Source organism: Pollicipes pollicipes, unplaced genomic scaffold (genome assembly GCF_011947565.3).
Source record: "Pollicipes pollicipes isolate AB1234 unplaced genomic scaffold, Ppol_2.1 Scaffold_6138;HRSCAF=7277_pilon_pilon_pilon, whole genome shotgun sequence".
Taxonomy (NCBI): domain Eukaryota; kingdom Metazoa; phylum Arthropoda; class Thecostraca; order Pollicipedomorpha; family Pollicipedidae; genus Pollicipes; species Pollicipes pollicipes.
This window is the reverse complement of record NW_023596818.1, coordinates 15,420,283-15,437,402: the sequence shown is the minus strand read 5'-3', so window position 1 is coordinate 15,437,402 and position 17,120 is coordinate 15,420,283. Positions and strand designations below refer to the sequence as shown.

General features: G+C 51.2%; 1 protein-coding gene across 1 annotated transcript; it reads left to right on the top strand.

Annotated features, from left to right (window-relative positions):
• Positions 1–4,028: 4,028 nt before the first annotated feature.
• Positions 4,029–14,394, top strand: LOC119105358 (tubulin beta chain-like). Its single transcript, XM_037228826.1, has 4 exons — positions 4,029–4,115; positions 6,625–6,707; positions 12,101–12,320; positions 13,202–14,394. Exons 2-4 carry the CDS (start codon positions 6,651–6,653, stop codon positions 14,392–14,394), a joined length of 1,470 nt encoding a protein of 489 aa, XP_037084721.1. The 5' UTR covers positions 4,029–4,115; positions 6,625–6,650.
• Positions 14,395–17,120: the final 2,726 nt, after the last annotated feature.

Below are 17,120 nucleotides of genomic sequence, written 5' to 3'. Positions count from 1 at the left end.
TGGTAGAACCGGCCAGCGTCAGCGGCAAAAGCGGCGAACTAGAACGGGTGAAGCCGGCAGGCGTAAACGCGTGAAACCGGCATCAATGGCTGAACATCCGGTCCAGGCAGCACGAACCTGGCTGGGCGCTGACTCACATGTCTCGACGAGGAGCTCCCTGACATGACTGGCGGCCAGCGGCTCTGAATCAAGACTTACTGTCGATTTTCAAAGGGCCTTTTAATATGGAAAGCTACGACTATGGCGACGAGTCATGATTGTAATGGACCCTTTAAATTCAAGAGCCGTGTCGTAGCGGAGCCCGCCGCAGCCCCGACCGAGTTGTGGCGGAGCCCGCCGCAGCTCCGACCGAGTCGTGGCGGAGCCCGCCGCAGCTCCGACCGAGTCATGGCGGAGCCCACCGCAGCTCCGACCGAGTCGTGGCGGAGCTCGCCGCAGCTCCGACCGAGTCGTGGTGGAACCGGCCGCATCTCCGCCCGAGTCGTGGAGGACCCCGCTGCAGCTCCGACCGAGTCGTGGAAGAGCCCGCCGCAGCGCCGACCGAGTCGTGGAGGACCTCACCGCAGTTCCGACCGAGTCGTGGAGGACCCCGCTGCAGCTCCGACCGAGTCGTGGAAGAGCCCGCCGCAGCCCCGACCGAGTCGTGGAGGAGCCGGCCGCATCTCCGACCGAGTCGTGGCGGAGCTCGCCGCATCTCCGACCGAGTCGTGGAGGAGCCCGCCGCAGCTCCGACCGAGTCGTGGAGGAGCCGGCCGCATCTCCGACCGAGTCGTGGCAGGAGCACGCCGCAGCTCCGACCGAGTCGTGGAGGAGCCGGCCGCATCTCCGACCGAGTCGTGGCGGACGCCGCCGCAGCTCCGACGCTGACCATCGGCCTCGCCTTCGCGGCCGCGATCCGCAATCAATATCCGTTGGCGTCGCTTCGCCGACTGTGTCGGGTTAAGGCGGTGCGGTAGGGTTCCAGCGCCATGAGCGCGATCCTTGGTCCGGTGGAGGCAGCGGCTGCCGGCCTCAGCCTCGCGTGCCGCCCATGGTACTGTTGACAGCGTCGCGCCGGCGGACGGTGTCAGTGCCAGCTGCGATCAACGATCGATATCAGTCGCAGCTATCTGAGTCAATCGAGGTGATTAAAGATTTGGGCGGTACAACGGCTTTTGAGCGAGGCGAGCCTGGCTCAACGGCTGGCGTTGGTGGCGGCGGTAGGCATATGCGACGACTCTTCATGCAACTTTCCCGGTTTTATGCGTTATAAGTCAGGTTCTCAATCGCCGTGACGTTGCTAGCGTTGAAGCAACGCCCAATAACTGGCGTTTTTATCGGCCTACTGAGCACGCCCTACTCGCCACTGAAATTTTGAAGTGTTTCTTGTTCGAGAAAGCCATCCTTTGAGACTACGTTCAGAATGTATGGCCAGCCACACGTAACAGGAGCGGAGCTTTTCAAAAAGCACCAGTCAGAGGTAAAATTCACCGTTCTTACTTTACAATCCTGTATCCACCACTAGGACAAATACGGGGCATACGCATCGCAAAATGCTCTTTATGGGTGTTTGTGTCCATTTGTACCACGTACCATTAAACAGCGCAGTTAGATCGACTTACTAGGTGCTATTACAGCATCTGTTTACGCTGGCAGTCGCTTCGAGCCCTTGAACGGCAAGCTTGGCTCACTTGCTTCAGAGATCATAGGATGTCAAATTCACCCTCCTTACACACAGAATGAGGCGATGTCCGCCGCATGGAAAAGGGGTGGAGGCAATAAGCCATGGCGCGCAAAAAAGTGACTATCGTAGGTTTATGACACACTAGTTGGGATGGCCAGCAATGCCCGGAAGATGAAGAAATTTGTTCAAGTATTTAGTTGTGGAAAACGCGTCCACAAAAATACAGCTACTGATTCATTTCAGGAGCAATGCGGCCAAAACGATCTAATGATACGGCAGCGCCAGACATTATGCTTTAAAGAAACAAGTGCACACGTTAATGTACGGCTTGCGTAAGCTACACACCCGGCTCAAGCTACCCCGTAAGGATCTCTTCTCCGAAACAAGTGATCCTCATTCTATTGGGTCGTTGTTTGTCCAGCTGATTGGTCAGAGGGGTCCCGTGCCCCTCCGAGGTACGGCACCGCAATCCGATCCTGGCTCCGGCACTCCCAGCAGCGCACGGGTGGAGCTGTGGGCAGCCGAGGAGGAACACTACACCATATGGCGATGGTCAGGTGCAGGCTGGGCACCGGCGTGCATCGCGTTCCTGCGTACATTCCTGGCGCAGCTTCATTATTGCGTTAAGAAATCTTACGGACGGACTCCAGACCCATGATCTTCTTTCAGATCCATGATATTTTTCGGACCCATGATATTCAGCCAGACAGAAAGACACAGATGATAGACGATGACCTTTTATGGATGCAGGAAGACATGCACACCAGAAGGGGTGCCTAGCTGTAACCACACGATCAAGGGCCAGTACAACAAATACGACTATCGACCTCGCTGTTTCACAGGGATCGCTGCGTAATTTGCTGTCATATTGTATTCCTTCTAAAAAAAAATACTACTAGCAATGTTCTTCACGCACCATATGTCATCTCATGTTATTTTGCTGATGGCCTTCGATGTCAAGTGACTTAAGATCGGAGGTACCTTCGCCGACTTCCCCCTGACATCGGCGAATGCATTTATCGTCATTAATGCGTCAAGATCGGCACCCATTTAATTGGGGATAAATACATTGTGATTTTATGAACTGGGCGTTGTTATTTAGACATCTTTTTATATTAATTATGCCAGAAGGCACCGTTTTAAAATGATTAAATCAAGCAGGCATTGGCTATACCAATAAACAGAAACTATAATGATGTCTTGTCAATGAAGCCAATATTTGAGCGCTGTAGTCATGTAACCAGTATCTCCTGGAATATTGCAGGAAGATCAAATCAGAATAAGAGGTCCCTACTCAACATAAAAAACCAGAAGTGCAGGGGCTTTCCTGTCTAGACCAAAAAGCATGTGCTGATGCTGCGCTATGTTTCATCTCCAATCTTTTTCTTCACATATTGGCTTTGTTGCCAACCACCACAGATGATTTTATTGATAACTTTGTCCGGATTGGTCTGTTAGTGCCACCTTCTGTGGCGATTTTGGTCCAAGTGATAGGCGCATGCAGTGCGAAACCCTTTGCCTGCAAGAACGTAGGGTAAAACCAGTTAAAGGCCCATATTTGTGTTTCAAGAAGCAAATATATCAGATATTGTGACATGAGAGCATGTTATATCGCAAAACGCCCATACATGTTGCCCTCATTCACCTCCATGGACGATGATACACAAGCACACGGCGATCTAGGGTAACGCACTTGAATTTTGATGTTGCCAAAAAAGCCTACCGTAGTCGTTATCGAAGATTCTCAGCAGCCTGGCTGAGGCTAGATTATCACCCTTCGACCTCTTACTGGATCCCAGTGCCTTGTATTTTGCGGACTTCAGACTTCGGAGCCTATTTCATGCCCACGATAGACTTTTTCGTATGGCCAAGATAAGACTCATGTCATTTGGACAACTGCATGGGTTCTCATATGCCACGACAGATTGTGCGGTTTGATTTGGATTGCAAGGCCCGACATCTAATCCCGCGAGTTGGTAGTATTTCTCTGACCCATCACGATAGCTAACGGGTGAGGTCACCGCATGCTAACAGCCGTGGCAATGACGGACGACGCACTTGCCCACTCAAACGCTCCGTGTTCCGTTCAGAACTTGTTCCTTTAGAATGCACAAATACTTATCGCGAGGCCACCATGCAGGCAGCAATTCACCCTTTCGCTGTTGTTTCCGCGGCAAGGGCGACACCCCTGGGGCCGCTAAACTTCCTATGTTGCGCGGCCGTCCCGAGAGGCGGCGCTGGCGGCGGCGGCCGCCACTTCAGCGCTGTGTGCACGCGCGTTGCCTTGCCGACTGTCCTCCATCGAATTCCAATGCGGTTTGTATGGCCAAGGAGCGCGCCAGCGGCTCAGTGTGCGGCTGAGCAAGCTGACCGGAACAGAGCGCCCCAGGCGCCCTAGGTCGCTGACATCCGACGGCGGAGATCGCACGCTCACAGCTGGTCTGGATAGCAGGTAACCGGGGGGAGAGGGAACACCCCCGGTCGCGTGTCGTCGAGCAGGTGGTCTTCCTTCGAAGCGTGAGGAGTAAATGTACGATTAAGACTGACTCCTTGTCAGCCGTTTGGTAAAGAACCGTTCTAGGTCAAGTGAGGATGAAGTGTGATGCCGTGACGCATTCGCGACGAGTAAGTTGGGCACACGAAGGGTTTAAGGATCACCACAGCCGCCACATTTTAGATTTTAGTGGATGCGACGCTTAGCATACGTGCGGTAGCAATTTAGTTGATTTTCCAGGATTGACCAGTTGGAGCTAATGGATTTCTCTGAGGATTATCTAATAGCTGTGTGCCAAAAAGCTTTTTACTAACTCAGACGCTGCTCCACTTTGTGGTCTCGTCGACAGCGAATTGATTGCGTGCGTGCTGTGGTACGACTTTCCGCACGCTTTACGAAAGACGAAATGCAGCATTTCGATTTATGTCGTCCAGCAAAGCCTCTGCAAACGGCAGAATCGCAGCAAGACCATCTTCAAAAGGCGGGCCGACATGTGCCGTGCAGCTCAGGCCCCAACCTGGTCTGGTGGCTGTCCGGTCATTACAGCACGCTATGTCAGAAAAACGCAGAGCCCATCCATCATGACATTCGAACATAGGTCCGCTAGAGGGGATATAGATCCAAGGACATGTACCACATTACTGATTGTGTCACGTTTACTTAATCATGGCTCCCATCACTACAACGCCATAGAATGTTCGTCTTGTGTCAAGGGTGAAGGAAGACATCTAAATATTTCATGCGTATGTGTATTTCGTTCGCAACAGTGCCACGCACACATGAACAAAATGAGCCACACTAATATGCAAGAGCGCTGCACTCTATGGCAATGTTTATTTTAGAAGAAAATGCATTTTATGGTTGGCAAGAGCTTGCTGACTGTGCTCTTGTCTTCATACTGGTAGCCTGTTTTGGAGCCGTTTGATTGTTTTACTAGGCATAACGAATTGGTATGACACTACAAGCAACAAATGTAATCCATTGTCCAATTCGGGCAAGGGCGATCACGTGTTGTTTTCGGCGAGTATTGAAGAATTTGACCTTCAAAAGAACTCTATTTCGTAAGGCAATAAGAACTATGCGCGACCTGGGGACACCTTGCATAATAGATGGATATCATTACAAGCTGCACAAACAAGGTGGGATATTTTCCTAGGCTGACAGATATGGGCATGTCCTCCGTTCTATATTCAACGTCGGCAAGTTCTGTCGAACGGCTGGCGTCGGCAAAGTTCGTCTGAACGTCCGATCTGACGGACTGAAAGCGTATGTAGCTTGGAAACAAATCCTGGCTGAGCTCCAAATCCGGCTGCTGCCGCTGCGGATCGACCCCGACTTCGCTTCACCTTTGATGTGCGCTTCTATTGGACGGTAGAAGTTAAATTCAAGAAAACATACAACCGCCGACAGCTTTTCCAGAATGTAGCGAATGAGGTAGCCAATCTTCTGGAGTTAAAAATTTGGTCCACCTTGCAAAGCCTCGCTACCTACCTACATATGCCAGCTCAAAGTCAGGCTATGGCTGTCAGAGAAGACAGTTCTTAGGGAATCACTCAACCTGATGCGGCAGTAGCGAAGTATTACGCAAAGCCTAACCACTTTCAGACAGTTTCTGGTGAAACTAGACAATAAGATTTAGGATGAAAACTTATTTCATTGTCCTTGGGTCTGGCACGATGATCAGGTCGAGATCAAAGCCAAAATTTCATTTACTTGAGACATGGCTTGGCGTAGTTTTTGGCGCTCGGTTGGAATTTTCAATCACTGAGAGGTCGATACATGGTTTATTCGAAGGACGTATAATTTGCAAGAGGTAATTGACCTTGACTGACCCTGATTCATACTTTGTTTTAGGCACATGCCACCTGGCGTAATCCTTGACGCTTACTGAAACTCAAAAACCAAAGCGAACTTGCAAGTTTTTGGCCATCGTGGCATTCTGAAGATCAAATGAGGTCGTTGACCTGAAATGAGCGCCAGTGACCTTTTGCTTAGTAGAGGCATGTAGGTTGGCTACCTGAGATGAACTGGGGGTCTCAACGTTCGAAAAAAGTGATTTCACACACGGGCACATCTATTTTGTAGATTTGGTGTATCTACAGTTCTTGATGCCTGAGATCTCAGGGGTCAAATTTCCGTTTCAGTCTATGGCGTTGTGACTCAAAACAAGGCAGAGAATGATATGTTATGCGCTGGACAACTGTTTATTGGAAGGCTGATTTTATTTTCCTTAACTAAAAGCCGAATCACCAGGCTAATTTTTTCTAGTTCTTAATGACCACGAAAGTAATGCCTCTGCCTGATGACTGAACGCATATGTGACGAGTGGCCGTAACAGCTATTTTTCAGTGATACCCGAGCTGTAAGTAGGTGGAGAGTAAACCAAAAATACGTGCAGATAATTGCGCAGCCAAGTGACTGACAATCACTTTTGTACGGACGCGCATCAATGTCCAGGTCTTTTCAGTTTCGGAGGATACGTAGCTCGTCAAGATGAGGGAGATCGTGCACATCCAGGCGGGACAATGTGGCAACCAGATCGGCTCAAAGGTGAGGGGCAATCAGCCGGGTCACGTGGCTGGCACGCACGTCACGAACGTACCTCACTACGACAGGAGGGCCCAGCACGGTCTCTCGTCTCTTCTCAGCATGAGTTATCAACTCTGTTTCATATGGCAGCTTCTTAAGCACGTGCTGTGTGTGATATGAGTGTTTGTTATTATGCTGTATGTTAAGTATATGTCATTGGGATTTAACAATGCACTCGGCTGCTGAGGCTATATGACGTCGCCCGCTTCTCACCCTGGCAGGAAGGGTGGGCACCGCGGAGGATCGAACCCCGTACCTCTGGTTTCCCAGACGCGCAGCTTAACTACCACACTATCGGGGCCCTCTGCTTGTTGAGAGTTTTGTTATTTGCATAAATACATTTGCACAGTTTTACCAGGCAATGATGGCCTTCAATATTCCGTTACAATGCGTATTTAATGCATAAACATATTCTGTGGTGAAAACAAATCTGTTTTTTCAGCCTGTAGTCCTTGGTCATCCATCACTATAATTGTGAGCGAGTCGTGAGCTTGAGACATCCCGTGACAGCATGAGGTCAGTCATGAACACGAACGAGCGTAACCACTACTGTGATTCCCCATTGACTGGGCTCTTCGTATCTATGGGTGAATTACCTTCCAGCGATAAGGGAGCGGGCTTGGTCTCGGTCCAATCACAAGAACGTGATTGAGCACAGCTGTGACTGTTGTGCAGTCACAGGTGGAGCTCTGATGACATTTGGCTGTCTATCGCTCTGTGTCCTCAACGGGAGGTTTGGGCCCCTAAGGCCATGACGAAAGCTTATAAAGACGATTTTTTTAAGGTTTTGACAGGAATTTTTCTCCATAACACTTATATGACCTTTAAAATACGTACGCCAGACCTCAAAAGGCCTCTATGAGCTCCTCGGTGCAATCTTGAGTACACAAGCAAACATGGCGGTGCACAGCCGAGCATGCGTTATTTCATCGTTTATTAAACGCATGCGGTTAATCACGAGGACGAGCAATCATATCCACAGCGGCAGCGCAATGGTAAGACACAAGGGAGCGCAGGTCTTGCCGATCGATAGAGCGTGACCGGGTGCAACTATGGTTCGATGACGAGAACTTGGGTGAGCCAGGCTACGCGTCAGTCGAGGAAACTTGAGCGAACCCAGCCTGGGATGTGGCACAATAACAAGACCGTGGTCAAACGTCACCGGAATCTCGTTCAGTGGCGAGAGCGCCTGCGGACGTTAATTTGGCTGTGATATAATTATAAGACCTCGAGCGTGGTTGGAAGCCAGCTGATGGGCGCGGGTCGATCTCATACTGACCCGCTTCCGACGGCCCGCGGCCGGTTCACCGAAAAGTCGAGCCGAGTTCTAACTGCACGTTACCCGTTTGTTGTGGTTACGCCACGCTTGGCAGCTGGGCAACTGGTGACGTACCATGCGGCGTGGCCTTCCCAGAGGCAACTTCCGTGCGAATATTTGAACAGCAGTACTTCGCTGAAGGCGGCGTTCTTCGAAGCGCGCGATTGGCTGCCGTTAGGGGGGGGGGGGGCAAGAGTTTGGCGTCTAGCAAATTGGTGACGACTTGCTGGAGCCGGCGTTGGATGCGCAAAACCTAAGACTGTGCTAACTTACAAGGTGAAGAGACGCTTCAAGCCTTGTAGAGTCTTATGTGAAATACAATCGAATTGTAAAAGCTGTGAATGGTGGAGTAGTAAGATATCGATCGCAGAAAAAAACGTGAATGTGTTTCACGTGCTCCAAGCAAGCATGTGGGATATGATACGGAAATACCACGACATCTATATGCGGAGGAGGGCGACCTCCACCCCTCATCAGCATAGTTTTCACATCTGCTCATGCAACGAATGAAAGGCACTGATAGCATCTAGAGCCCGCTCTATAGGCAACAGGCTTCACGTTCTGTGGCAGCGGTTTGATCTATGTGAACTGTACCGGTTGGGGTTTGGGCTTCAAAGAACTTGAACTGTCGTTGATGGTAACGCTCCGGAAAGCTCAATCCTCATGGGCTTCAACCTCATGTGGCGCATGCTTCAAACTGCCTGTGTTCGTTGTAGAAATCAGCTGACTGTATTGCGACGTTTCGGTTCATGAGGTTTGAAGCGACAACGTTATTCACCTTCACCGATAGGGTGCCTTAAGGTTGGAACACTTCAACGGTTATCGCGTTATGTACAGTCGTGGTCAATGGCAGCTGGGGAGCGGCTCTCTAACAGAGGCGTGCTTGAACAAAACTAGCCGAGTGGGCTAGTTTTGCTACGATGTACCCTGTTACGATGAGCGTGGAGCGGTCCCGAATGCTGGGAATGTCTCCTTGGATGTCGGCCGTTTTCACCATTCGGGGAAAAAGTAAACACTGTTGGGCAATTTGTTTGTTGTGCTTACGTTACGTTGATTTGTCATGAACATGATGTCTAAGATTGGGAGGGCTCTCTACTTGTCAAATAAAGAGGGTTGATACATGAGTTTAAGGGAAGGACTCTTGGTCCTTCAGCTCATATGCTTACACCCCTGTTCTCAAAAAAGATTGGCTCTTTATTTAACTATACAGCACTTGATAACTCAAACGTAAGTCAAATTCGAACGGTTGGAAAAGGGGAGCAAGATTATCGTTCAAACGACGTTATTTCACGTTGTAGAACGACGTTTACTGAGGTAATCTCAGCATCTCTGAAAACAGCGTTCTTGCACCAGTGCAGCCGGAGGGGAGCGTCTTCCCGTTCTACAAAGATAGACATTTCTGCGTAAGGTAGCATCGCATTCATACGCACTGGCCAAAATTGCGGGCAACTGCGTGCCAGTACGTTGATTCCTATCACCATCTAAGCTCGACGCTTATCGTAATGTTTGTGAGTGGACGAGCAACGAGCCACCCGGTCTCACCAGCATGCGTTATTCACCTGTCCGGTGCGTGCCCGTCGTCGATCCAAGCGGGGGGAGGGGGAGGGGGAGCAGAGCCGGCCTCGTGCATGTTACGCTGTGATCGATTCGACGTCGTGCAGGCCACGCCCAACAAACACGGCGTCGTCGAGTGCCGACCGCAACAGACCCGCTGCAGGCTCAGGCCGAGCGGGAAGGGAAGGTTGAAGGGAGGGGGTAGGAGAGCTACGACGCACAGACCTGCTGCAGGCTCAGGCCGAGGTAGAGGTCGAAGGGTGGGGGGGGGGGGGGGGGGGGGGGGTGGAGCTACGACGCACAGCGCTGGGGTTGCCCAGGACTGAACTCGCCGATGGGGGTGGCCCCGGACTGGACTCACCGACAAGGTGTCCCCGGACCGGCGGGTGGTCATCTGAAGGCGGGTAGCAGCTTGCTGGGCCAATGAGCACGCCCGCTGTGGCGTTTGAGTAACGTGTATGTGTGTGTGTGTGTGTGTGTGTGTGTGTGTGTGTGTGTGTGTGGGTGTGTGTGTGGTGTGTTGGTGCTGTGTGTGTGTGGTGTGTGTAGTGTGTGTGTGGTGTATGTGTCGTGTGTGTTGGTGTGGTGGTGTGTGTGTGTGTGTGGTGTGTGTGGGTGTTGTGGTGTGTGTGTGTGTGTGTGGTGTGTGTTGTGTGGTGGTGTGTGTGTGTGTGGTGTGTGTTGTGTGGTTTGTGGGGTGTGTGTGTGTGTGGTGTGTGTGTGTGGTGTGTGGTGTGTTGTGTGTGTGTGTTGTGGTGGTGTGTGTGTGTGTGTGGGGTGTGTGTGTGTGTGTGTGTGTGTGTGTGGTGTGGTGTGTGTGTGTGTGTGTGTGTGTGTGTGTGTGTGTGTGTGTTGTGTGTGTGTGTGTGTGTGTGTGTGTGGTGTGTGGTGGTGTGTGTGGGTGTGTGGTGTGTGTGTGTGTGTGTGTGTGGTGTGTGGGTGGTGTGTGTGTGTGTGTGTGTGTGTGTGTGTGTGTGTGTGTGTGTGTGTGTGTGTTTGTGTGTGTGTGTGTGTGGTGGTGGGTGTGTGTGTGTGTGGTGTGTGTGTGTGTGTGTGTGTGTGTGTGTGTTGTGTGTGTGTGTGTGTGTGTGTGTGTGTTGTGTGTGTGGTGTGGTGTGTGTGTGTGTGTGTGTGTGTGTGTGTGTGTTGTGTGTGTGTGGGTGTGTGTGTGTGGTGTGTGTGTGTGGGTGGTGTGTGTGTGTGTGTGTGTGTGTGTGTGTGTTGTGTGTGTGTGTGTGTGTGGGTGTGTGTGGTGTGTGTGTGCGATCGAGACCTGACAGGTTGCGTGGAACACCATCTGAAATCAGAACCAAAACAAGCCGGCGTGATCCATATAACACGAACGATGAGCGGGACTGAGGAGCATGAAAGAATTGAAATGTGATGTGTAAAACAAAGATTTTGGGAACTAACTCGAACAGCATGGATCTAAAATCCTCCACCTGGGGAACGTTTTGCTCAATAACAAAGTTAATCCCAATTTCCAAAACTGGCAAAATATATTCGGCTGTAAGGCTTGGTCAGGTTGTCACATAAGCAAGCACTGGCTCTTTTGCTGCTTCAAACTAACATTATTGTAGAACGTAAATTTTAAAAGAAATGAACGGGGATGAAATGGTGTCCAATGTTAAGGGTTTCACTTGAACGACGATCGTACCTTCGCAGAGCCCTTGTGCCTATGCGTGTCACTATTTAAGTATTGCGCTTTGCAGCTTTTGCACTAAGCATGCTGGCTGACAGAATCTCAGCAGAGTGGCAGGCCTGTTCGTGCTCCAGCTCGTATACACGCCAGACCTCATTCACAGCTTGTCCTCTGCTTTGCTTGACTTCGCTTTCCGCTGCAGACCATCCCAGGACGGAAACATCAAGACCTTGACCCCACCTTGAAACATGACCTCAGTTTAGAGGAGTGTGCAAGGCTGTGACGGCGCCTCGTGACCTCTCTTCAATTCAGGGACGTCACGATGGTGACATGTCACGGGCTCAGTTTCCACACGAGCTGACAGCGCTGCAAGCCATGAAGTGACACTGAAGACCCCACGCCTTTCACATGTAACCTCCAGCTGGCTGGCTGGGCTCTCATCGCTCTCACAGCTTACCATGCAGTCACGCTATGGCGCCGATGGCACGGTGTACGCGCTTGTCTCTTACCGGTGAGTTGGCTTTGATCGATGCTGGCACGCCGCGCACTACGGAACACCTGTAACAACTGGAGGTCTCTTTTCAATGGCTACGTAAGCACAAAGTAAAACACACTTTCTCTTCATGTGATGAAGTGGGCATTAACGCTGCTTTTCGCTATAGTTATGGTCAAGAGAAAAGGATGGCACAATCTGCCCGCGATTCAACACTAGAAACTAACTAAAATACAAGGCTTACTTACCCCAAATTCAGCTCGTACCCAACACCAGGGGCGATGGCAGTGCTGTCCCTGTGCCCTCACCCCGTGACGTGACCGTTACCCGCTGCATGTGATGCGCAGTTCTGGGAGATCTGTGCCGACGAGCACGGCCTCACGCCGGAGGGCCAGTACGTCGGCACGTCGGATCTGCAGATCGAGCGCATCAACGTCTATTTCAACGAGACGGGCGGCGCCAAGTACGTGCCGCGCGCGGTGCTGGTGGATCTGGAGCCAGGCACCATGGACGCCATTCGGGCCAGCGCCATCGGCGGCCTCTTCCACCCGGACAGCTTCATCAACGGTGGGTGTCGGTTGATGATGATGGCCGCAGGCCAATCGACGCTCGTAGGCCTGGTGAAGATCACGCGGTGGAAGCCAAGCGGAGAAAACCAGTGTGGACCTGCTGCGATGTAGCTCAGATCGGAAGGCCATTAGATCTAAATCTAACAAGCGGTGGTCTGATCATCCGACCCCCGGCAATTGATGACTGGTGACTGGCAAGCAATGACTGACAACTGGTGACTGATGACTGGCAACTGGTGATTGGTGACTGGTGTTTGGTGACTGATGACTGGTGACCAGTAATCGGTAATCGGTGACCGGTGACCAGTGACCGATGACTGGTGACTGGTGACCGGATACTGGTGACTGGTAGCTGGCGGCCGGTGACCGGTGGTCGGTGACCGGTGACTGGTGACTGGTGACTGGTGACCGGTGACTGGTGACTGGTGACTGGTGACTGGTGACTGGTGACTGGTGACTGGTGACTGGTGACTGATGACTGGTGATTGATAATTGGTGACTGATGATTGGTGATTGGTGACTGGTGACTGGCGATGCCGGGGTGACAGACTGTTCTCGCCGGGCATGGTAGAGACGAAAACACCTTCCGTGTCACCTGGATAGCTCCGGCAAGGATGGGAGCTGGGCCTCATCGATGCCGTCGTGAGCTACATCGATCACTAGCCGAGATAGCCTGTAAGCTTTGATCACAATAGTGCATCCCAAAACCTAACATCTGGATTATGTCGTCGATGGTTTCTATGGAACCGAGCATTCACTCTCAGAATCCAGACACATGTCTGGTGTCTGCTGCAATATCATTCATGTTACAGAACAATGTGTAGGTCTGCGATCACATGACACTGTAGAGCATGCTGACTAAACGAACCATGTTTGCAGGTTCTTCCGGAGCTGGAAACAACTGGGCCAAAGGCCACTACACGGAGGGCGCTGAGCTCGTGGACCAAGTTCTTGACGTCACAAGAAAGGAGGCGGAAGCCTGTGACTGCATCCAAGGCTTCCAGCTGACCCACAGCCTGGGCGGCGGCACCGGCTCCGGCATGGGCACCCTCCTTATTTCCAAGGTGCGTGAGGAGTACCCGGACAGAATCTTGTGCACCTACTCGGTCATGCCATCGCCCAAGGTGTCCGACACCGTCGTCGAGCCGTACAACGCTACTCTCTCCACTCACCAGCTGGTGGAGAACACGGACGAAACATTCTGCATTGACAACGAGGCGCTGTACGACATCTGTAACAAGCAGCTGAAGCTGCCGACGCCGACCTATGGTGACCTGAACCACCTCATCTGTCTAGCCATGTCCGGCCTGACCACGTGCCTTCGCTTCCCGGGCCAGCTGAACGCCGACCTCAGGAAACTGGCGGTGAACATGGTGCCCTTCCCCCGTCTGCACTTCTTCGTGCCGGGCTTCGTGCCTTTGGTGTCACGCCAGAGCCAGGGGTACAAGGCTCTGTCGGTGGCAGAGCTTACACAGGAGATGTTCGACGCCCGAAACATGATGGCTGCCTGCGACCCGCGCCACGGACGCTACCTCACCGTAGCCGCCATCTACCGCGGTCGCATGTCCATGAAGGAGGTGGACGAGCAGATCGTGTCCGTGCAGACCAAGAACAGCAGCTACTTTGTCGACTGGATACCGCATAACGTGAAGACGGCCGTCTGTGACATCCCGCCGCGCGGACTCAAGATGTCGGCCACATTTGTCGGCAACACCACCGCCATCCAGGAGTTGTTCAAGCGCATTTCGGAGCAGTTCACAGCCATGTTCCGGCGCAAGGCCTTCCTCCACTGGTACACGGGCGAGGGCATGGATGAGATGGAGTTCTCTGAGGCGGAGAGCAACATGAACGATCTGATTGCCGAGTATCAGCAGTACCAGGAGGCGAGTGCCGACGACGATTACGACGAGGATGAGGAGGATGCGGGCAACGACTACGACCGCAACGACGACGGCGGTCGCAACGACGACTACAACGATCGAGATAGCTACAACGACAGAAACGACAGCTACAACGACAGGAACGACTACGACGATCGCAACGACGACCGTCAAGAGGACGATGCCTACTAGTCCGGCTATACGGGTGGCACGGCATGGCTGAGTTAGTTTTTTTTTCACAGACCTTGCGACCGTGCGTGCGATGGGCGTGTCTGCCCATACGCGCGGCAGTTGTAGCGGAAACACTTGGCCTTTGTTAGGGCGTGTTCTGGTTATTTCTGCTTACGTTTTGCGGCTGGCATCGTGCTGTGTTCTGGCACAACAGTGCCTCGTAAAGCTTCGTTCGCACCATCCGCCAGAGTTGACACGTGAAGCTGCGTACCACAGCCTTAGCTGGCGATGGATATCAGAGACTATGCCTAGCTGTAAAACCGGTACGTTACTTCGATGTTCATGTGTGCCGTGAATTTCGTGGAGTCGCCGGTGTGAAGCCTGTCACCCTCTGCTGTGATATTTTATTGCTAGCAGTGCCCTTCGGAAGATTTTGGAGTTAAGACTCAACTTGTCCCAGCATTTGACTTGGACCTCAGTTGAGCCTGCTGCAAATCAGATGCGGGATTCATGTACACATGTACATGTACACACAAAATAACAGCTGTGGTGTTCATGTTTCGTACGAGTGCATGCCGTGATTGCCAAGTCGGCGCACGATAAGGGCAGCTCGATAGGGCATGTTCAGCCTGATGATTGGTCATGAATTCGCAACAGGCATCTGGAAACCTGCAACGCAATGATGTTCGTGTAAATCATCCACTGTGGGGTTGTTTTTAGCAGACGTTTGTATTGACGTGTTTGATTTGTAACAGGAAGGGATGACACTCAGCCGGATGGTTACCCATTAGTTTTAGTTCCTTAAAGTTGATGTTAAGTATCACTCCATCGTGTGGTTCCGTGGAGAGTTGTGTTGTTTATCACCTTTATTAAAATGTAAATATGCTAATACAGTATTTGGCATCGAGAAGCTAATTTTTGTCAGATGTATTTACAGACGCTGCTTCGAAGAGAGGTGTGGCGATGTGATGGGGTCAACACCACCACCACCAAGGTCACCAAGTATATCCCGGCAGATATGTGTCTGGATGCCAAGGGTAGATCAAAGGTCCCATAATGTTCCATCCTCATAGGATCTCGGGATCTTTTTTGGCTCCAGACACATGTCTGTGTCCTCGTGCATTCAAGGTCAACAGCTGTCAGTATAAGAAATCTGATCCCATAAGCTGAAAAACAGATCAAGCCCTTCCTGGCTTAGATCAAGTGGCCTATTTGTTTGATGAAAGAACTGTCAGCAGTAAGATCATTCGAAGCTCTGTTCAGAAGTCATTCTCAGAGCTTTCCAAATGTACCAATGCATGAAATAGTTTTAAAGCTCATATCTATACTACGTGGTGGTGATCATAGTCGTTGGAGAACCATGATATTGAGCGAACGGTCCCTTTTCGGGAGAATTCAACCCTCGCTGACAAAGTAATGCTGCCCTTATCTTACATGTAGACTTTGCGATATAGGGTGAGGGTCAGTGAAGGCGACTTGGTTGGATCAAAAACTAGTGAACAGAAGCTTTGGACTTGAAAAAGTTAAGGTTGATTGACTCGCCAGAAGGACTGGCGTGGGCGTGGTCAGCACCAGTTGACCTATCATGCCGGACAATTAGAAACCTGCTTCACTAGATGGCAATAGTGTTCCACATTCGTACGGGGTTTTGAACTGAAATAGCCATCTTGGAGATCCTTCGGTGCAGTTCACAGCCCTGTACCTCCTAAAATCTAAATCCCTGCAGTTTCTAACCCCACACGCCGGCAAAATGTGCAGAATACTTCATGTAGACTTTTTAGGGCTACCCAAGCATCCATGACGCCATAATAACGTCATTCTAACGATGTCATTCCATTGGACATGCGGCGTTCAAGGACGCGACAAATAGACTTGTCGAATTGCTCATATCTGAAGCTCACGAGCACGATTTCTTGATAGAACGACCGTCATTTGGCTTTCAATCAATGTCATGTAAAACACGATGACGCAATCAAACAATAACGTCTTGAGCAGCATATTTAGTTACAGAAATATTGTGTTGTCTAGAGCAGTCTTCCTACTTGAAAGGATACCAGTAGTTATAAGCAAGCTTATTTCGTCGCGTCTCATGTTTGCTTCAATATCTTCAAATGTGAACCATTTCCGGTATGTTCCGTTTTGACGGATTGTTACTCCCAACCGTTCCTCATTCCTTCGTCACTAATTTCATTTTCATCCGTCAGTGTCGTCAGCTGTGTCGCCTCCTGTTCGCTGTTTGCGATGCGTGTCACGTCGTTCCGAGGCGCGCCACCGTGTTGAAAGGTTCGGCCTCGCCGATCGTCGACCCCTCATCGGTCGCGACGCGCCCCGCCAGTGACAACAGCCTTATAGGTGTCCGTGCTAAGTTTTTTGGTTTCGTCCAACTGACCTCGGTGACCTTGTGATCTACTTTTCTTTCTCCAGATAGAGGTTAGCTCGGCGCGAGAAGCTTTGTTTGTTAGGCGGCTAAGACTCGCAGCCCTGGGGTACGCGACGAAGACATGCATGTGATGCGGCGGGCCCAGGTGAGGCTTTCAGGAGCGTATCGTGATCATTCGATCATCTCAACTTCAACATAAACAAGATTTGCTATGTATTGCGACGCGTCTTCTAGCACATGCAAGCGCTTCTAGCACATGCGACTAAAAATCCCTTACCGACATCCTGTTTCTATGTGGGTGACACTCACGTCGTTAGCAACAAACAAATATTGAGTCACAATCTGACACATTTCAGCCTGAAAGCGT